Here is a 22,987-nt window from a genome sequence, read left to right as displayed (position 1 = left end):
TATGTGCATTAACGGTTTGATCAGGTAGACGTCAAATAGACACATCTACAGCTCAGAATACATGATTTAGGTTTAATTCTACTTAAATGTTCTGCAACAGCTCAGAGAACACATCTGAAGACAACAATGTGGCATCAACTGGAGCAAAACTCCCTTCTAGCTAGAAGAGTGCACTCAGTAGAGTGCAGATCCACGCCAGGAGTGTCTCCGCTTCCACGATGCTCGGGCTCGGCGACAAACCAGCTGAGAAGTTAGCACACAACTGTGGTACAGAACAGGTTTTTCAAAGGTTTTAAATCATCGCAACCACGAGAGATCCTTGATCATAGAGTCATAACTGTGCACAAACATGACTAGGCAGGCAGGTCCAGTAGCAGAGAAGAACCAGTGTTTTTCCTGCCGTTTTAACATTTTGTGCAGCGCCCAAGTTGATTGAACAGGAAATATGGGGGAAAACGTTTTTACTATGCAGCACCCAAGCTGACCCCCCCCCCATCTACCTAATAGAAACGTTCGCCTGTCGGTCTGTGGATGTGCAGCCTCCTAGATGGACCCTCACACCAATGCAACCAAGTCTAATATGAACTTGCACCTTCCAAAAAGACAAGGTTTGCTTTGTGACCACTCTGGTCTAACCCTGTCTTTAGTTTCATCATATTGTAGCGAATTCGGGGGGCAGCGAACCCGGGTCACCCGCATCACGGGCGCGCTAACCAGTCGGCTAAAGGGTCCGACCCCTTAGCCAAGGGCCAGCGAGTCAACACATTCGTGGTTGTTACAATATAACAGGCTGGGTAAACCGTTTACGCTCACGCATGCGCCACTCACATCTACGGTTGACTCAGATCAGGCAACAACACGAATATGCAACACTTCCTGTTTTGACGGCAACCTAGAGGAAGTTGTTCCTTTATAACTTTCACATTTTTTTTGGATTATCAAAAATTCTTTTAATAACTTTTTATTGTCACTGCCAGATTCGAATCAAGCGTAGATGCGGGTTGTGCATGCACACGGTTGACTCAGATTGGGCAGCGACAGACAGCAGTGTTGGTCGAGCGAATGAAGAGCGAGAGCAGCGGTAGGGGGAGCAAATATCTTTCTAAGGTTCTGAGTCACCGGCACCGCAACCACAAGATGTTCTTCATCATAACTATGCACAAAACGTTTTTAGGCTGATACGAGGTCCAGTGGTATGCATGATTAGCCGCGCACACACACACACACACACACACACACACACACACACACACACACACACACACACACACACACACACACACACACACACTAGGGAGAGGATGGATAGGAAGTTGAGATGGATGGATGTGTGGGGTGAGGGAGGGTGGGAGAGACAGAGAGGAGGGATGAATGACCCCTGACTACCTGTGAGGTTGAGTACAGCGGAGGGACTGGAGAGGTCACGACCCTGTACCTTCCTGTAGACATCCCTGCCTGGAAACAGGTTGGAAGTAGTTTAACAGACACCAGTTTCGCTTGTTGATGGGACGAAGACACGTCGTTCCCCCACCACGTCAGAAACAGCAGCAGATTCTTCGTTTACTTGCTCCGCTGGCTCCTGCACACTTCCCCTTCAGACCTGAACATCTTTTGTTAACGCTAACCTGCATCTCTGCCTCTTGTATTGGTAGGCTTTGACGTTTTCTAATTGTTGTACCAATTTCATACTCATAAATCCCGAATTCTAATCTACATTTTCTTTAAATTTGGGTTCTGCAACGTCAGGACAAGTTCCAGGTGTGTGAACATTTACTCGGCAAATTCAACAGATTTGGAGTCAGATGCGGTCTGCTGACTGAACTCTCTTTGGAGAATTGCATAAAATCGATGACTACAATATTAGTGGTCAAATGGTCAGATGAGGACAGAGAGTGTTGATGGACTGACGGACTGCTGGACAAAACCTGTAGCAGTGTGACGTGTGTGTTTCTGACTGCATGGAGGAACAACGGAGTCTGAATCAGAGAGAAAAGGCTGACTGTGTATTGTCAGCTGAGACGTTAGCAGCTTGTTGTGGTCCAACAGCACCTGGCAGAGCCATGCTAGCAGCTGCTGCTGGACTACACTTCATCACCTGACCCTCTGGTTCACCACTTTACGTTTTGTTCATACATTTTTACTAAGCACTGATTCTGTGGTTCACTTATCAAGTGTTTTTTTTTTTCAAAACAGGACTGATCCATTTGGACCAAAATGGTCCTTTGTTTATATTTTCACAATCACATCTGTAAAAGACCAGCTTTTGTTTACAAAAATGCATGTTATCCTTGCCTGCCTAAGTGTTCGTTTCCTTATTATGTGGACTTGGCACATGGGAAGGACCATGTGTTGGCCCTGTGATGGCCTGGCGGCCTGTCCAGGGTATCTCCCCACCTGCTGCCCAGTGACTGCTGGGACAGGCTCCAGCATCCCGCGACCCCAATTGGGATAAGCGGCTTGGATAATGGATGGATGGATGGACATCTGTAAAAGAGTTTTTCTATGAACTGAAGTTAGCTTTCCTTTAACGGGATCCCTCACTGGGTTTGATGTGCTATCCATACAATTTAGGAATGTTGGCCATCTCATTTAGGAAGTCCTTAACAACACCTTTTACTTTTTCCTAAATGGCACATTGAGGCTTTTAAAACACTCCGTAACCCAAAACCTGTCTAATGTTTCTTTTTTTTATATAAATGTATTTCCAGTATTTCCCCTTATCCCACCCGATTAACCCAGTGGCATATGGCCGGAACTCTTGTGGAATAACTCCCCTGGCTCACGTTTCCACAGGAAGGAGATAGTCGTAACACCAGCTTCCTTCAAACTCGTGTCGGCTGCTCTCACCATTTTACATGCTGAAGCCTCCTCGCATGGATTGCATCACCTTCAGGCCGCGAAGGAGGCGTAGGGAGAATGCTTTCAGTTGCTTGGCTGCAGGCGCCCGGGTGGGCCAGAGGGGTCGCTGGAGAACGACGAGTCCCCAAACACTACACTGATCTACACCCACTATCCCTCGGGTAAGGGTGGCCTAATGGATGCCTTACCCCGTGGATGCTCTGGCCGTGACCGGTTACGGCGAGTCTGGGATACGAACCTCCCAGCCACATGACGAGCGGGTAGCAAGAACGGCAGTTTATTCTGCTCGGCCACCAGAGCGGCCCTGTCTAATGTTTCTGTAGTGTAATGCTAGGATCATTACAGTAATTTCATTTTAGACTCTCACTATGTGAGACTTTACTATTACTGTGGTCAGATTCAAAATACAAATCAAGAGGACGTCAGTTTGTCAGGGGTAAAAAGTGGAGTGTTTCATTACGGATGGCCAGAACATCCAGAAATTCTATATTGATCACCACAGAACATCCATTTTGGAGATAGGAAACCAACAGACGTGGTGTGGGTGATATTGTTGATGACAGGAGGTCAGAGATGAAGTTTGTCTTTGCCGTGAGCAGTGAGGATGCACAGAGCATGCCTAGTGACAGCAGTGACTGTGTGAGGCCTGCTGGGAATTCCCATCATCCTCCGCTTTTAAGGAGGCCAGATTGAGCATGCAAACCCAGTGACACATGTCTGACCACACACACACACACACACACACACACACACACACGCTAGGTCTTCAGAAAACCTTCAAGGGTTCTTTAGTTTGTAAACATGAAGGAACCCAAGAAGATTCCCTGGGGGATCCCATCATAGGAACATTTGGGACATTTTTTCTTATAAGAAGTCCCAGATGAAGCTTAGTTTCAGAGAGTGGTTTGAACTACGAGTAGAGGTGAAACATAAGGGATTATTTAAAGGATAATTAAATTTTTTACGACCTGGGTCTTATTTTCATAGTTTCTTCCATCATACTTATGAGTGATGATGTCATTTTACTCACCGTCTTCATTCAGTAGATGTTGGATAGGGACCACCGCTGGACTCAGCTTTACAACAGTGTCTTATGGGACAACTGAACAGTGTCAGACATGTTTCAACAAGTCCAATTTAACCCAATTATCTTAACCACATATTTGGAATTGAAGGTTAAAAGTTATGAAGTGAAATGTTCAATATGATCAATAGTGGATGACGTTGTTGATCTACTCCCTGGTTCACCCTGCAGGAAGTAGCAGCCTGTACTTACTGTAGGTAGTAGTAGTAACATCCATAAACTAGCTGGCCAGCCCAATAGAGAAGTCATACACAATGGACAGTCATGGATGCAGTCTGACTGACACACTAGGGGGATTTGCTGTTTAAAGACTCCTGTTCAGTTGTCCTATAAGACACCGTTGTAAAGCTGAGTCCAGTCGTGGTCCATGTCCAACATCCACTTGAATGAAGCCGGTCAGTAAAATGACATCATAACTGATATGTAACAAAGAATAAACTATGGAAACAACACTCAGGTTGTAAAACAATAAAAATATCCTTCGATTGTGATGGTACTGGAAATCTTTTTCATGTTGTGGTACAGTAGTGCTACGTACACGGTGAGTATTTTGACCGAAACAGGTTTCCTCAGTACTGACATCAGGGGTGGTTACCACGAATATGTTTACATGCACACCAATAATGTCCTTCCTGGGAGAAATCAGGTTAAGGCAATATTTTTACTGAAGTGTTTACGTGAGTTAAATTAATACCCATCTATACAAATAATAATCAGTCTAACATTTGTGGTCTTTGTGTGTCCAAACAAAATCCAGGTCACTGCGTCTGGTGACCTTCCACATGGACTGTTTAAAGGGCCACAAAAAGCCCAGTTTAGACAGACTGCAGCCCCATCTGAGGTTTAAAAGATGCCAGAATCTGTGGCCCATGTTGGGATGGGCCACAGGTACCAAGCCACAGCAACCATGGGAGGAAGCGAGAGCACTAATTCTATAAACTAACCACAAAACTATACAAAACTACAGAAAATCAAACAAAACCTGTAAAAAACCTCTATCAGATTAGAACTACTGAAAAGTACTAAAGTATGTAACTTTGTCCTGTCTCTCTTTCAGTAAAGCTCTGGCTGAGATGCTCCTCTGGATGTGTGTTATGTATAGCAAAAGAATGTGTGTTATGTACAGAAGAAGGTGTGTTATGAACAGTAGACTGTGTTATGTACAGTAGAAGAATGTGTTATGTACAGTAGAATGTGCGTTGTGTACAGTAGAAGAATGTGTGCCATGTACAGTAGAAGAATGTGTTATGTACAGTAGAATGTGTGTTGTGTACAGTAGAGGAATGTGTGCCATGTACAGTAGAAGAACGTGTTATGTATAGTAGAAGAACGTGTACTATGTACAGTAGAAGAATGTGTGTTATGTAGAGTAGAAAAATGTGTCATGCACAGCAGAATGTGTGTTATGTACAGTAGAAGAACGTGTTATGTACAGTAGGAGAATGTGTTATGTACAGTAGAATGTGTGTTTTGTACAGTAGAATGTGTGTTATATACAGTAGAATGTGTGTTATGTACAGTAGAATGTGTGTTATGTACAGTAGAACGTGTGTTATATACAGTAGAAGAATGTGTCATGTACAGTAGAATGTGTGTTATGTACAGTAGAACGTGTGTTATGTACAGTAGAATGTGTGTTATGTACAGTAGAACGTGTGTTATGTACAGTAGAATGTGTGTTATGTACAGTAGAACGTATGTCATGTACAGTAGAATGTGTTATGTACAGTAGAACGTGTGTTATATACAGTAGAAGAATGTGTCATGTACAGTAGAATGTGTGTTATGTACAGTAGAACGTGTGTTATGTACAGTAGAACGTGTGTCATGTACAGTAGAATGTGTTATGTACAGTAGAACGTGTGTTATGTACAGTAGAAGAATGTGTCATGTACAGTAGAATGTGTGTTATGTACAGTGGAATGTGTGTTATATACAGTAGAAGAATGTGCCATGTACAGTAGAATGTGTTATGTACAGTAGAGGGTGTGTTATGTACAGTAGAATGTGTGTTATGTACAGTAGAACGTGTGTTATGTACAGTAGAATGTGTGTTATGTACAGTAGAACGTGTGTTATATACAGTAGAAGAATGTGTCATGTACAGTAGAATGTGTGTTATGTACAGTGGAATGTGTGTTATGTACAGTAGAACGTGTGTTATATACAGTAGAAGAATGTGTCATGTACAGTAGAACGTGTGTTATGTACAGTGAAATGTGTGTTATGTACAGTAGAACGTGTGTTATGTACAGTAGAACGTGTGTAATGTACAGTGGAATGTGTGTTATGTACAGTAGAGGGTGTGTTATGTACAGTAGAATGTGTGTTATGTACAGTAGAACGTGTGTAATGTACAGTGGAATGTGTAATATGTACAGTAGAACGTGTGTTATATACAGTAGAAGAATGTGTCATGCACAGTAGAACGTGTGTTATGTACAGTGAAATGTGTGTTATGTACAGTAGAACGTGTGTTATGTACAGTAGAATGTGTGTTATGTACAGTAGAACGTGTGTTATGTACAGTAGAAGAATGTGTTATGTACAGTAGAATGTGTGTTATGAACAGTGGAATGTGTGTTATGTACAGTAGAAGAATGTGTCATGTACAGTAGAGGAATGTGTCATGTACAGTAGAAGAATGTGTTATGTACAGTAGAATGTGTGTTATGTACAGTAGAGGAATGTGTCATGTACAGTAGAATGTGTGTTATGTACAGCAGAGGAATGTGTCATGTACAGTAGAATGTGTGTTATGTACAGTGGAATGTGTGTCATGTACAGTAGAAGAATGTGTCATGTACAGTAGAATGTGTGTTATGTACAGTAGAGGAATGTGTCATGTACAGTAGAAGAATGTGTTATGTACAGTAGAATGTGTGTTATGTACAGTAGAGGAATGTGTCATGTACAGTAGAATGTGTGTTATGTACAGTAGGAGAATGTGTTATGTACAGTAGAATGTGTGTTATGTACAGTAGAATGTGTGTTATGTACAGTAGAGGAATGTGTCATGTACAGTAGAATGTGTGTTATGTACAGTAGAGGAATGTGTCATGTACAGTAGAATGTGTGTTATGTACAGTGGAATGTGTGTCATGTACAGTAGAAGAATGTGTCATGTACAGTAGAATGTGTGTTATGTACAGTAGAGGAATGTGTCATGTACAGTAGAAGAATGTGTTATGTACAGTAGAATGTGTGTTATGTACAGTAGAGGAATGTGTCATGTACAGTAGAATGTGTGTTATGTACAGTGGAATGTGTGTCATGTACAGTAGAAGAATGTGTCATGTACAGTAGAATGTGTGTTATGTACAGTAGGAGAATGTGTTATGTACAGTAGAATGTGTGTCATGTACAGTAGAATGTGTGTTATGTACAGTAGAGGTCACCAGCTGCTTCTTTTCACCTGACAGTGAGGAGTTTCACCATGGGGATGTAGCGCGTGGGAGGATCATGCTATTCTCCCCAGTTCCCCCTCCCCCCTGAACAGGCACCCTGACCAACCAGAGGAGGCGCTAGTGCATCGACTAGGACACATACCCACATCCGGCTTCCCACCCACAGATACGGCCAATTGTGTCTGTAGGGACGCCCGACCAAGCCGGAGATGGTTATTCTGGTTTTTAGCTGAACTTCATACAGAGAGCCAGAAGCAGGTGTTCACGCGACTGCTCCTGCAGTCTGAATGACACGTTACGGGTTTGTGGTGAGGTTTAGTGTGCATGTAAACAAGACTTTCAGTGTTAGTTCAATGGAGAGGGCTGCATCTCTGTTACTTGACCAGGACTTGCTTTAAATCATCAGATTTAAACCAACGAGTCACATCACTAAATAGTGTCTTACCATACAACTTTTTGTCTATTAGGAATCAATAAAAACAAGTAATTAATTGGAATCCACCAATAATTATCAGCCAATTACTTCATGAAGGTATGATCTTCTATAATGGAACTGTTCAGGGTCATACCTGTTTTGATGAATCCACCTAAAAAATTGAAAACATGAAAAAATAAATCAAAGCATGATCTTGATGAACAGAACAATACCTACCATCCCTAATTCTTTACTTTATATGCAAATGTGGTAGTTAGCTTTATCAACACATCTTGGTACCCTGATTCTTCGTTATTGGTATTGTTAGATATTCTCAGTTTATTTCTGCCTTTACAGTTTTCAACATTATCTCCTTGTGTCGTCATGTTGAAGGTCCCATTTGTGTGTCGACTGATTTAGCTGTTAATAAACTTGAAAGTGAACTTGATTCTATGATTCTGCTTCTTTCAGCAAACTAAAACATGTTGTTGCTGGGTGGGTCACAGTCGTTTTTCTTGTGGTTGAAAAGTCCTGTAATGGTCTTCAACAATCTTACATGGTTAAAAGGAAAACTACATCTGGTACTTGTCTCTACTGATGAAACCTGAGGCAAAACCGGATCAAACCTGAGGCACACCCGGATCAAACCTGAGGCAAAACCGGATGAAACCTGAGGCTAAACCGGATGAAACCTGAGGCAAAACCGGATGAAACCTGAGGCAAAACCGGATGAAACCTGAGGCTAGACCGGATGAAACCTGAGGCAAAACCAGATGAAACCTGAGGCAAAACCGGATGAAACCTGAGGCTAAACCGGATGAAACCTGAGGCAAAACCGGATGAAACCTGAGGCAAAACCGGATGAAACCTGAGGCTAGACCGGATCAAACCTGAGGCTAAACCGGATGAAACCTGAGGCTAGACTGGATGAAACCTGAGGCTAGACCGGATCAAACCTGAGGCAAAACCGGATCAAACCTGAGGCAAAACCGGATCAAACCTGAGGCTAGACCGGATGAAACCCGAGGCAAAACCGGATCAAACCTGAGGCAAAACCGGATCAAACCTGAGGCAAAACCGGATCAAACCTGAGGCTAAACCGGATGAAACCTGAGGCTGAAGCGGTTAGCTAGCTAGCTGGTTTAGCCTCAGGTTTCATTAGTAGAGTCAAGTACGAGATGTAGTTTTCCTTTTAACCATGTAAGATTGTTGAAGACCAACACAGCAGTCCCAGCTAGCTAGCTAGCTAGTTAGCTAGCTAGCTAGCTAGCTGGGACTGCTGTATTGGAGTTAACTTGCAGTCAGTAGGACAGAGACAACACAGGAATTTTGATGATATCATAAAGTGACAGCGAGCGAGATGGAGGAAGATAAAGGGAGAAGAAATGTGGGCTTACCGGCTTCCTGCAGCAAAACGGCTGGTGGAGGAAAACAGAGGAGATCAGGTAAGACAGATGAGGGAAGACAGATAAGGTAAGACAGATGAGGGAAGACAGATGAGGGAAGACAGATGAGGGAAGACAGATAAGGTAAGACAGATGAGGGAAGACAGATAAGGTAAGACAGATGAGGGAAGACAGATAAGGTAAGACAGATGAGGGAAGACAGATAAGGTAAGACAGATGAGGGAAGACAGATAAGGTAAGACAGATGAGGGAAGACAGATCAGGTAAGACAGATGAGGGAAGACAGATCAGGTAAGACAGATGAGGGAAGACAGATAAGGTAAGTAAGATCAGGTAAGACAGATGAGGGAAGACAGATAAGGTAAGACAGATGAGGTAAGACAGATGAGGGAAGACAGATCAGGTAAGACAGATGAGGGAAGACAGATCAGGTAAGACAGATGAGGGAAGACAGATCAGGTAAGGCAGATGAGGGAAGACAGATCAGGTAAGGCAGATGAGGGAAGACAGATGACAAAGAGAAACGTCGGAAAAGGAAACAGATGATATGAGGAGGTGGAGAAAGGGAGGCGGCCCTCTTGGAATGCCCAGATGGGAGGTGGGACGTGTTCGGTGACAAACAAACCCGAGCTTTTGTCAGTTCAGCATGTTAGCATGTTAAAATGGGTTACACCGAAGACACAAAAGGTAACTGTCTCTTTTTCGTTGTCATGGAGACCCACTGGAAATTTGTTTTCAGCTAATGCCTTCCTATGACCTCCTTATCGCAATGAAGTTTCAAATATTTCCCCTGCTAGCAACGCCCAATCAGAAGTCTGCTCTTCACAATAAGAGCCCCCAGTGTTCTTTGTAGCTACCTACACGGACTCAGCCCTGATCTGAGGTCAGTGCAACTGTCCCTTCAGGCAGTTCTTTGGTGACCAGAAAGCTTCAGGGATTAGAGGAGGGCACACTTCTCCTTTACCAATTGGGCAAACAGAGTTGACTTAAGCGATCTCGGATCAGAACCAGACCCCCAGTCCTGGATTCTAGTTTGTGTTGACCACGTGGGGGAGATTTAATTCGTGGTTTGCTTTGGCTCAGAGAGCACGATGGGATCTTCTAAAACCCCAGAAGAAGTTCAGCCCCTGCACCTCCCTGCTTGGTAAAGGCTGTTTTCCTGACACTGGTTTCACGTCGTCCCCCTTTCCTCTCGAGATGCTGTGGGTGGGAGTGGGAGTGGGAGTGGGAGGGGGCCACCCCCTAGCAGGGGAAAACATCTGCCTAACAACACCAGAAAGAAAAAACGGAAGGGAGGGAAAGAGCACAAGGCCAAGGAAAGAGAGGAGGTGAAAGGTCGTCAGAGGTCAAGGTCGTGGTCTACTCTGAGAGCGACGCCCACACCTGTCCGTCTCCTCCTGTTCCATTGTGGCTCCTGCAGCTGAATGTAGAAGTTGGCCTGTTTATCGTACTCCTCATGGTCGATTATTCTAACTGCTATGGTCTTCCTGCAGGGGCAATGGCACACGACAACACACAACGACAACACAACGACATAGCAACACGATGACGCAACAAAACAACAACACAAGGAAACAAGAACAAGAAATGAGGGGCGAGGGAGGTTAGGGGGGATTTGAGAGAGAGGTCAGGGGTCATGTGAGTTGACAGACATGTTAAAACACACACACATGATGTGATGGACAGAGTCTGACAGAATTCTGTCATTGCGGCGTCTGAGTCACCATGGCAACACAGACAATGAGTCCTCCGCACGCTAACAAACCCCGTCAGGCCCACAGGGATGAGCACGAAAGTTAAACTGTCAGATATTAAGTGATTCACAGCTTGTCGTTAAGTTGTGAATCAGCGTCATTAATCTAGAATTAAAAAGCTTTTAATTAATTAATTAATTAAGTCATTCATTTCCCTCTTTTTGTACCCGGCCAGTTACCCCACTCTTCCGAGCCGTCCTGGTCTCTGCTCCACCCCCTCTGCTGATCCGGGGAGGGCTGCAGACTACCACATGCCTCCTCCCATACATGTGGAGTCACCAGCCGCTTCTTTTCACCTGACAGTGAGGAGTTTCACCAGGGGGACGTAGCGCGTGGGAGGATCAGGCTGTACCCCCCAGTTCCCCCTCCCCCCATCGACCAGAGGAGGCGCTAGTGCAGCAACCAGGACACATACCCACATCCAGCTTCCCACCAGCAGACACGGCCAATTGTGTCTGTAGGGACGCCCGACCAAGTTGGAGGTAACACGGGGGTTCGAACCGGCGATCCCCGTGTGGGTAGGCCACGGAATAGACCGCTACCCTACCTGGAAGCCCACATTAATCTAAAATGTTATGCTCAAGTAATGCTGCCAACTAACTGTAAAACAGATTCCTGAAGAACAGGATGTGATGTCACACCGCCAGCTCAAATCTGAGTTCATCTGGAACATTCTAATATTGAATCTCTTTGTTGTCTAAAGCTCCAGATTGCTGCTGACCGGAAACAACCAAAAGATGGTGAAAACGAGAAAGCGTTTGAGCAGAGGTCAGTAGTGTTGTGAAGACCCAGCGCGGAGGTGGGGCTTAGGAGGGGAGAGGGGCTGTGAGGGAGGAACCCCACCTTTCCTGTGACTCATCTCCAGCAGGCGTGGCTCCCCCATCTCGAGGAAGAAGTTCTTGTTTTTCTCATATTCTTCATCATCGATTACATTGATCTGAATAGTTTTGCTGAAAAACAAAGAACAGAGACAGAGTTGCAGAGGCGGAAGCGTGCGGAAGCTGCAGGCGTGGCCGAGGTGGGAAAACGAGAAAAGTGTCACATAATAAGATGCTGTGAATTATTCTTGATGTTTCATGTCCACACACACTGTTTGAGCCCCATGTCTTCTCAGAGACATGCCACTCAGACTGAGCAGTTTGGTTTGTGTTGGTCTTGTTTTGGAGTCACTACCAATGAAGCGGTGTTTACTAGTCAGTGTTGTGACTGATCAGATCCCTGCACTCCAAACACCAAAGAAGGCTTGGGCCTCCAACTTTCTGCCTCACTCCTGTGGACACAAATAAATCTCGGTAACTTCCTGTGATAGTCTGATCGTCTGCTACTGTCATGTGATGTGACCTTGCTCCACGCTAAACTGGTTCGCCCAAACTTTCTGTTTCTGTTTTTTCTCTCCACTGCACCAACCCAACTGGTAGATGTTCTTCCAAAGGAGTCCCAGCAGACAGACAGAAGGGGGGGGGGTCTGATAAGGAGGCCAGGGCATCGGGCAGTGAGTCAGATGGGAGAAAACTTGGAAAGAGGGAATGGAGGGGGGGGGATCGTGTCATGGAACAGCTGGAGGAAACGAGGGAGCAGGATAGTGAAGGAGAACCGGGGGAGGGGGAAGCTAGGGAGTTCATCAGCGAGGTACAGAGGGGAAACGACTCCCCTCAGTCGAGTGGTGTCCCACCATCAGAATCAGTGCATGTCTGGAGAAACCTCCCTAGGGATAGGCACCCACCTATCAAATGAGAGCCACGGACCATGAATCAGCTCAGCAGAAGACTGATGGGGCGGGAAGACATGGTGGCGAAGCAAAGGAGGGCTGAGCTCCAGCGGCAGAGCGGGACAAGCACCCACTCTGTCATTCACATTCACTCGTTCACACAGTGACGAGCCTTCAGTCACACATTTGCTGCCCCCCCCCCAGTACTATTCTTATGGTTATGACGTAATGACCTATAGTCAGGGGGGTTGTGGACTTTTAATTTCTCATGTCTGAGACGCCATCAAACAAAGAGGGGGCAGATGTAAAGGAGCGAGTTATATGTTTGCCAGCAGATGGCGCTCGTGGTTTTTGGTGTATGTTTCCGTCATACGCTGCCTAGCCTTGAGCATCGTTGGTCCTCCGCAGCCGCCGTAGATGAGTTTTTCTCCGTGTCCGTAAGCCAATAGATGAGAGCAATCTGTTCTGCTTCAACCGCCACTTGGAGTCCTGTTCACCGTCTGTCTTCCCGGCCCTGGTCCACTTAACCTAACACAACGCAGACACCTTAGTGGGGCTCGCCGCCTGAAAGGCGGGGTTTTATAGATATCTAAAGGAACATTTCGGTGCTCTTGACATTTTTTACAGGCCGTGACAGGATCCTCCACCTCGCTGTCCAGCTTTGGCCACCACACAGACTAGCTCTTGGGCAAAGCTTTCATTCTGGACACTCTAGGGTGGCGTTGATGAAGCTGTCTCAAGACCTTTTCCTGGTCTGGCTTCGGTACAATTACTCCCACCCCCCACAACACACACCCGTTCTGGATGCCGGGTTCATTTTTCCTCACGGTATAGGGCTCAAATTCACCCCCTTTTATGTCTGATGACCAGCCTCTGTGTACCATTTCCCGCCCCCGCAAGAGTATTGTGTCCTTATCCGTCCATACTTCCACCTGATCAGCAGTCACTAGTGTGACGTCAGAGTTCTCCAGTATGACACGCCTCTCTTCCAGCCTCTCTAGGTCAGGTTCTGTGATAAAGGCAGGCGGCTCAGGGGGTCCACGCTGCTGTGGTACTTTTCTTCTTTGTACACTATCGTGTGTTCATAGGCTCTCAAGGTTAGTCCACCTTTGGAGGTTAGTCCACCTTTGGAGGTTAGTCCACCTTTGGATCCTGGGAGATGCCATTTGTGGTACTGCTTGCATCTCACCGAAAAGTGACAACACGGGCTTGTGATCCGTCACTGTGGTGAACTTGGTGATGAACGTACTTGTAAAAGCGTTTGATTCCAAACACCACCGCCAGGCCTTCTTTATCAAGATGTGAGGCATCTGTCTGTGCTGCGCTGGGTGTGATGTCACAGCACTGCACCTACTCCCTACGGTGATGCTCACAAGAGAACAACACCCTTCTCAGGGTCTCTCAGGGTCTCCCTCTGGCATGTGATGTCACAGCACTACACCTACTCCCTACGGTGATGCTCACAGGAGAACAACACCCTTCTCAGGGTCTCTCAGGGTCTCCCTCTGGCGTGTGATGTCACAGCACTGCACCTATTCCCTACGGTGATGCTCACAGGAGAACACCACCCTTCTCAGGGTCTCTCAGGGTCTCTCAGGGTCTCTCAGGGTCTCCCTCTGCCACGTTGTGTCTTTTCGCAGCAGTTTGTGCACTGGAGTAGGGACAGTTGACAGACTACGCAGGAGCTTGTTATAATAATTGAACAGTCCTACATAGTAGGCCTTAAGCTCCATGTTGTGTGGTCTGGAGACAGTGGCACTGATGAAGAGACCGGAGGAGGAGGTGGAGGTGGCAGAGATGAAGATGATAAGCTTTTCACTGGGAGTGATGAAGAAGGACAGCATTAGGAACGAGTATATTAGAGGGACCGCTCAGGTTGGACGGTTTGGAGACAAAGAGGAAGATGCAGAGGACAGGAAGAGATGGAAACGGATGATCCGCTGTGGCGCCCCCTAGCGGGAGCAGCCCAAAGTAGTAGTAGTAGCCACAGATATGCCTTATGCTCCATCACATTTGAAGGTGTGGGTCTGTCTGACTGCAATCATGTCCGAACCCACAAACCAGTCTGGAGCACAGCTTCTCTGATAACTTTTAACTCCACAGTTACAATCTTGTGCTGGTCTTCACAGCACTGCAACACAACTGAACTTTTTCTTCAGAAGAAGAAGAAAAAGTTGTTTCTGCGTCTACCTCCCACCTAGCTAGTCTCAATACCACAGGGCCACCTAGTGGACTACCATTCAATACACTCAGCCCACAGCCAGTCCATATAAGTCAAGTCAAGTCCGTTTTATTTGTACAGCCCGATATGACAAATCTGCCCCAGGGGGCTTTACAGCAACACAACACCCCGTCCTTAGACCCTCTCATCGGATACGGAACAACTCCCGACAACCCTTTAACAGGGAGGAAAACTAGGAAGAACCCCCGCGGAGAGCAAGAGAGGAGGATCTCTCTCCCAAGACGCACAATGTGCCATGATGTTGTGCTGCACCTCTAGTTGTGGGTGTGTGTTGTGGAAACCTGCCCTCTGCCACGGAGCGCTCAGAAAATCCCCTAATGCAGCTTTAATTTATAAATGCTCAAAAATCAATTCCAAGTTCAAATGAAACAAGTCAGAGATGAACTAACGGACAACTCCACACAACATGACAGCAGCAAGTCCTGACACACACACACACACACACACACACACACACACACACACACACACACACACACACACACACACACACCCTCCTCACCATAAAGACACGGAGCTAATGCTAAACTAATGGCCAAACAAACTGCACTCATAGGCTCAGTGTGTGTGTGTGTGTGTGTGTGTGTGTGTGTGTGTGTGTGTGTGTGTGTGTGTGTGTGTAATACATACAGTGCATCCGGAAAGTATTCACACCCCTTCACTTCCCCCACATGTTGTTATGTTACAGCCTTATTCCAAAATGGATTAAATTCCTTTTTCCCCTCATCAATCTACACACAATACCCCATAATGACAAAGTGAAAAAGGTTTTGTAGAATTTTTTTGTAAATTTATTAAAAATAAAAAACTGAAATATTGCATGTACATAAGTATTCACACCCTTTACTCAGTACTTGGTTGAGGCACCCTTGGCAGCGATTACAGCCTCAAGTCTTCTTGGGTATGAAGCTACAAGCTTGGCACACCTATATTTGGGGTATTTCTCCCATTCTTCTCTGCAGATCCTCTCCAGCTCTGTAAGGTTAGATGGGGGGCGTCGCTGCACAGCTAGGTCTTTCCAGAGATGTTCAATGGGGTTCAAGTCTGGGCCACTCAAGGACATTCACAGACTTGTCCCGAAGCCACTCCTTCGTTGTCTTGGCTGTGTGCTTAGGGTCGTTGTCGTGTTGAAAGGTAAACCTTCGCCCCAGTCTGAGGCCCTGAGCGCTCTGGAGCAGGTTTTCATCAAGGATCTCTCTGTACTTTGCTCCATTCATCTTTCCCTCGATCCTGACTAGTCTCCCAGTTCCTGCCGCTGAAGAACATCCCCACAGCATGATGCTGCCACCACCATGCTTCACTGTAGGGATGGTATTAGCAAGGTGATGGGAGGTGCCTGGTTTCCTCCAGACGTGACGTTTGGCATTCAGGCCAAAGAGTTCAATCTTGGTTTCATCAGACCAGAGAATCTGGTTTCTCATGGTCTGAGAGTCCTTTAGGTGCTTTCTGGCAAACTCCAAGCGGGCTGTCATGTGCCTTTTACTGAGCAGAGGCTTCCGTCTGGCCACTCTATCATAAAGGCCTGATTGGTGGAGTGCTGCAGAGATGGTTGTCCTTCTGGAAGGTTCTCCCATCTCCACAGAGGACCGCTGGAGCTCTATCAGAGAGACCATTGGGTTCTTGGTCACCTCCCTGGCCAAGGCCCTTCTCCCCCGATTGCCCAGTTTGGCTGAGCGGCCAGCTCTAGGAAGAGTCCTGGTGGATCCAAACTTCTTCCATTTACGAATGATGGAGACCACTATGCTCTTCGGGACCTTCAAAGCTGTAGAAATGTTTTTGTACCCTTCCCCAGATCTGTGCCTCGATACAATCCTGTCTCGGAGGTCCACAGACAATTCCTTTGACTTCATGGCTTGGTTTCTGCTCTGACATGCACTGTCAACAGTGGGACCTTATATAGACAGGTGTGGGCCTTTCCAAATCATGTCCAATCAATTGAATTTACTACAGGTGGACTCCAATCAAGATGTAGAAACATCTCAAGGATGATCAGTGGAAACAGGATGAACCTGAGCTCAATTTTGAGTGTCGTAGCAAAGGGTGTGAATACTTATGTACATGGAATATTTCAGTTTTTTATTTTTAATAAATTTGCAAAAATTTCTACAAAACCTTTTTCTCTTTGTCATTATGGGGTATTGTGTGTAGATTGATGAGAAAAAAGAGGAATTTAATCCATTTTGGAATAAGGCGGTAACATAACAACATGTGGGGAAAGCGAAGGGGTGGGAATACTTCCCGGATGCACTGTATATATGTGTGTGTGTGTGTCTGTATGACTGATTGTGTGTATGTGTGTTAGATTGTGTGTGTGTGTGTGTGTGAGACATGGTGTGTGTGTGTGAGAGACTGTATGTGTGTATTTTATATATTTATGTGTGTGTGTGTGAGATAGAGACCATGTGTCATGTCTTCAGGTGTGTGTGTGTGGATGGAAAGCAGAGGTTGTGTAGGACTATAACAGTATGAAGCAACAACAGCCTGGCCAGCCTCCAGCAGCCTCCCCCCCCCCCACCATGGGAGACGGAGGAGTGTTTTACGCCCCATGGACAGAAACAGTGTCCTAATAAGGAGAATGAGCAGTCTCTCCTGTCTGATGTTTACCAGCTGAAGCAATGCATCATGGGAGCAACACCACCGCACAGCCACACACACTCGGATTTCACAGGTTCAGAGTCCCATCAGCGGGCAGTGAACTTGGGGAGTGTGCTGAAGACAGCAGCTGAGACCGGATGGACATGTTGTCACGTTGTGTGTGTGCAGAGCCACACCTCCACACACACACCTCCACCTCCCACACACCTCCACACCCCTCTACTCGCCTCCACACACCTCCAACCCCCACACACCACACACCTCTACACACCACAAATACCTCCACCCCCCCCACACACACTGCAGTCATTTAGCTGACGCTTTTATCCAAAGTGACTTACAATAAGAGCATCATTTAACGTAGGAGATCAGGAGAACTACTAGTCATCAGAGGTCATAAGTGCGTCTAAACAAGCATCTAGGAGCAAAACCAGTGCTAAAGTAAAAGTGCAAGAAAGAGATTTTGTTTTTAAATGAGTGAATACAATAAGTGCTAAGAACAAGTAACAGGGTAGTAGTTCTTGAAGAGGTGAGTTTTCAACCTGCACTGAAAGATGGGCAGCGACTCCGCTGTCCTGACATCAGTGGGGAGTTCATTCCACCACTGTGGGGCCAGGACAGAGCAGAGCCGTGACCGGGTCGATCGGCAGCAGGGGCCTCTGAGCGACGGGGCAACCAGGCGTCCCGAGGCAGCTGAGTGAAGTGGTCGGGCGGGGGTGTAGGGCTTGACCATGGCCTGGAGATAGGAAGGAGCTGTTCCTTTCACTGCCCTGTAGGCCAGCACCAGAGTCTTAAACTGGATGGGAGCAGCTACTGGGAGCCAGTGTAGGGACACTAGAAGGGGAGTTGTGTGGGAGAACTTAGGGAGGTTGAACACCAGATGAGCTGCAGCTTTCTGAACAAGCTCCAGAGGTCTGATGGACGACGCCGGGGCAACAGCAAGGAGGGAGTTACCGTAGTCCAGTCGGGAGATGACCAGAGCCGGGATGAGCACCTGTGCCGTCTCGTCGGTGAGGAATGGGTGAATCCTCCTGATGTTATAGAGGAGAAATCTGCAGGAGCGAGCAACCGATGCAACGTTTGCAGCAAATGACAGTTGGTCGTCCAGGATCACACCCAGATTCCTCACAGTCCGAGTTGGCGTCACCACGGTGTTGTCATGGTGATGGCCAGGTCTCGGTGTGGGCAACCTTTCCTTGGGAGGAACATCAGATCTGTCTTGTCCAGATTGAGCTTCAGGTGGTGTGTCGCCATCCATGCCAAGATGTCAGTCAACACGCAGCAATGTGTGTCTCTACTTGTGTGTCAGAGGGAGGGAAGGACAAGATCAGCTGGGTGTCATCAGCATAACAATGGTAAGAGAAGTCATGCGAGCAAATAACAGAACCCAGGGATGTCGTGTACAGGGAGAAATGGAGAGGACCCAGAACCGAACCCTGTGGAATGCCTGTAGTCAGACGGAGGCTCCGACATAGATCCCCTCCATGTCACCTGGTAGGAGCGACCCGTCAGGTAGGTTGCAAACATTGAGAGTACAGAGCCTGTGACACCCAGCCCCTCGAGGGTAGAGAGGAGGATCTGGTGGTTCACTGTGTCGAACGCAGCTGACAGGTCCAGGAGTATCAGGACAGAGGAGAGAGAGTTTGCTCTCGCAGAGTGCAGCGATTCTGTCACTGCAAGGAGGGCCGTCTCTGTCGAGTGATCCACCCTGAACCCAGACTGGGTGGGGTCCAGGAGGTTGTTCTGGTGGAGGTACAAAGAAAGTTGGTTAAAGACAGCACGTTCAAAAGTTTTGGATAGAAAGGGTAGAAGGGAAACCGGTCTGTAGTTTTTGACGTCAGAGGGGTTAAGTGATGGTTTCATGAGAAGGGGGGTGACTCTAGCAGTCTTGAAGACAGATGGAAAGCATCCTGCCAAGAGGGAGGTGTTGATGAGGTGGGTTAGATGGGGAAGGAATTCAGGTGCTATAGACTGAAGAACAGGGCAGGGGACCGGGTCAAGGGAGCATGTGGTGGGGCGACTGAATGTGATGAGGTTTAGAACCTTGTCGGGGGAGAGGGGAGTGAGGTGGGATAAGGTGGGACCTGAAGAGGTGAGGGAGGATGCGATAGTGCAAGCAGCACTAACCGGGTGGTGAGAAAAGGAGGATCTGATGTCGTTTACCTTCTTGTCAAAGAAGTTACCGAAGTCATCAGGGAGAAGGGAGGAAGTAGGAGGAGGAGGTGGGGGTTGAAGAAGTGTAGAGAAGGTTTCAAAGAGTTTCTTAGGATTGGAGGCAGAGGATAGGATTTTAGAGCGATAGAAGGCAGCTTTAGCAGCAGAAAGGGAGGAGGAGAAAGTGGAAAGAAGAGACTGGAAGTTGAGAAGGTCCTCTGGGAGTTTGCCTTTTCTGCACTTGCGCTCTGCCACTCTCAGGCTCCGTCTGTCAATACGTACTGAGTCGGTCAGCCAAGGGGCAGGTGGAGTTGGGCATGCAGGCCTGGAGGTGAGGGGATGGAGATTGTCCAGAGAAGAGGAGAGGGTTGAGAGAAGATCAGTAGCAGTGTCAGGGGGTAGGAGAGAGAAAGAATCAGGTGTAGGGAGGATAGAGGTAACAGAGGAAGAAAGATCAGTGGCGGAGAGAGAGCGGAGGTGTCTATGGGTGGAAACCATGTGGGTAGGGGAAGGGGCGGAGGGGGGTGAAGCGAGGGAGAGAGAGTAGAACATGAAATAGTGGTCAGAGAGCTGGAGGGGAGTAACAGAGAGATTGGAAATAGGACAGTGTCTAGTAAAGATAAGGTCCAGCTGGTTGCCGGCCTTTTGGGTAGGAGGAGAGGGTGAGAGGTGAAGGTCAAAGGAGGAAAGGAAAGAGAGAAGAGGATCTAGCTTGTCAGTGTGGATGTTGAAGTCACTGAGAAGGATAAGTGCAGAGTCATCAACAGGGAAGTGCGAGACAAGTGTGTCAAGCTCCTACAGAAACTCACCAAGGGGGCCTGGTGGGCGGTACACAACCACAATGGTGTGTTTGACTGGATAAGAGACAGTAACAGCATGAAATTCAAAAGAGGGCGGAGAAAATTGTGGAATGGAAACAAGAGAGTATTTCCATTTCAGGGAGATTAGCAGGCCAGTACCACCACCTCGCCTCCCAGCTCTGGGAGTGTGAGAAAAAGAGTACATATCAGACAGAGCTGTGGGTGTGGTAGTGTTTTCTGGCATGATCCATGTCTCAGTTAGAGCAAGAAAGTTGAGGGAGAGCAAGGATGGTAGCCTGAGATAAACTCAGCTTTCGGCACCGCAGACTGGCCATTCCAGAGCCCTCCCATCACCACTTGCTCAACGTGAGTGGAGAGAGGGGGATAGATGAGATTGGTAGGGTCTCAGCGCCCAGGAGTGACCCAACATCTATGCCAGCCCCGGGAAGAGGAAAGGACAGGAATGTGAAGGAAACACATAGTCTATACTAGGTACACAAGATACAGATGACTGACCGGATCTAAAAAGAGCAGTCCGTGCTTGACGAAGTCTTGGCTTGAAAAAGTCACGCTTGCCTTTGTTCACTCTAGCCTTCGTTCAATCTAGGCTTGTTTGCTCTCGGCTTGTTTGTCTGACCCTTCCAAGTAGCAGCAGTGATTTAAAGAACACTGATTGCTAATTGTCTGCCAGGAGTGCAGGCCACACCCTGGCCACTTAACACCCAATTGGCCAAAGAGGTACACTGAAAATGGGCCTATTGCCCAGAAACTGGTCACTTATGTAAAACTCTATCAAACCTCACACAATACTATTAAAACTGCAAACAGCAAGTTACCAAGGAATATATTTATAAGCTAAAAGGATAACTAAGTCAAAACAGCTAGGCAACAAGAAATGTTTAAGGACACACTAGGTGAAAAACAGCTACAGCTAGAATAAGATCCCACTAGGAACCAGTAGCAGATGTATAGAGGAAGGGACTAATACTCAAGCAGCTGGAATAAGACTAATAGCAACTTGTTAAGCAAGAAAGATGATACTTACTCTGTTCTAGATGAACCAGCAATTCAGAATCACTCCAGAAGTTAAGATGCACACACCTCCCCACCCCACAATCCTCCTCACACCTCCACACCCCACAAATACCTCCACACACCTCCACACAACACACACACATCACATACCTTCACACACCTCCACACACCTCCATCCCCCCACACACCATACAACTCCACTTGCCTCCACACACTTCTACACACCTCCACACACACACACACCACACACAACTCCACACACCATACACACCACCACACACTACATACTCCACAAACACCTCCACACACTTCCACACCACACACACCTCCACACATCACCTCCACACACACACCCCCACACACCATACACACACCTCCACACACCACACACACCTCCACACACCCCACAAACACCTCCACACACTTCCAGACAACTTTACTGGAACGTAACTTTACTGGAAGACAACTTTACTGGAAGACAACTTTACTGGAACACAACTTTAGTGTGATGGACCTGGGAGCTGATATGAGGATTCAAACAATGATTTGTTCAGGAATGACAAACCCATTCTGATGAAGGTTCAGTGACTCTTCGTTAGCTGTGAGCGGTGATGCTGCATTATGTGCAGACCAGGTGTCAGCCAGCGTTCGCTCTCATCTGACTGCAGAAAATAAAATCCAGCGGGCAGCAGTCCAGACGCCCTCACACAGGAGACATGCAGATGTGTTGTTACTCTCACGTAATCCCACATCCATCATTCCAGAGGATGTTTGCTTTATTCCACTGCAGCATGAGAGACTGGCCTGCTCTGGGCAACACGGGAGAGAGAAGGTTTCCTCTGATTGAAAAAGGCCAAGCTGTGAGAGTTTAACAACGCAGTTGTCTCACTGGAATGAATCTTTGGCTTCAGCTCTGCTGGACATGTGGTGCCTCATCGTTTCTTCACCAGCCGGATCACATCCGGTATATTCCTCTGATCCGTTTTGTGCAGAGAGGGAGGCTCCGGTTCCTCCGTCAGACCTGCTAGGTGTGGTCCGGTCGTGTGTGTCTATGAGTGTCTACGCATGTGAGGAATTTGACTACGGTTCACAGCAGCTTGTCGCACTTGCAGACTCGCACAAAAAAAACAAAAGGAAAACAACTGAATAAAAAAGAATGAAGATTAACACTAAATATTCATTACAAATGTCAACATTTAGAAAGAGAAAGAAGAAAGCCACGTTATTTTGTCGTTGTAGTCTTACGGCGAATCCGTTCTCTTCATGTAACCCACTTAAGGGAATGGCTTACATGTAGGGGACGAATTCATCGTAAGACTTGGACTTCCCTTAAAGGCACACAGAAAGGCAAGTTCCTGTAAATCCTGAACCAGCTTCCGTTTACAAAAACGCATGTCGTCCTTGCCTGCCTGTGTGTTGGTTTCCTTATCATGTGGCATTGGCACATGGGAAGGACCATGTGTCTGTCCTGTGGTGGCCTGGCGGCCTGTCCAGGGTGTCGCCCCACCTGCCGCCCAATGGCTGCTGG

The 22,987-nt window shown here is 46.9% G+C and overlaps 1 protein-coding gene across 17 annotated transcripts in view; it reads right to left on the bottom strand.

Moving 5' to 3' along the window:
• slc8a1a (solute carrier family 8 member 1a) overlaps positions 1-22,987 on the bottom strand; it is a 45,938-nt gene that overhangs the window by 4,651 nt on the left and 18,300 nt on the right. For 2 of the 17 annotated variants that reach the window (XM_056279856.1, XM_056279854.1), the window contains exon 2: positions 10,547-10,658. In XM_056279856.1, the coding sequence (XP_056135831.1) occupies positions 10,547-10,658 (112 nt within the window). Of the gene's footprint in view, positions 1-465; positions 481-1,125; positions 1,154-1,386; positions 1,480-1,619; positions 1,640-2,813; positions 2,841-2,991; positions 2,996-4,095; positions 4,109-4,466; positions 4,474-7,795; positions 7,811-7,916; positions 7,938-8,209; positions 8,216-8,341; positions 8,350-9,162; positions 9,184-9,972; positions 9,992-10,534; positions 10,659-11,763; positions 11,876-22,987 lie in introns of all 17 variants that reach the window. The other 15 variants (XM_056279859.1, XM_056279857.1, XM_056279846.1 and 12 more) reach the window with 14 other exon arrangements.

This window comes from Lampris incognitus, chromosome 5, assembly GCF_029633865.1.
Source record: "Lampris incognitus isolate fLamInc1 chromosome 5, fLamInc1.hap2, whole genome shotgun sequence".
Taxonomy (NCBI): Eukaryota; Metazoa; Chordata; class Actinopteri; order Lampriformes; family Lampridae; genus Lampris; species Lampris incognitus.
This window is presented reverse-complemented; position numbering and strand designations above follow the sequence as displayed.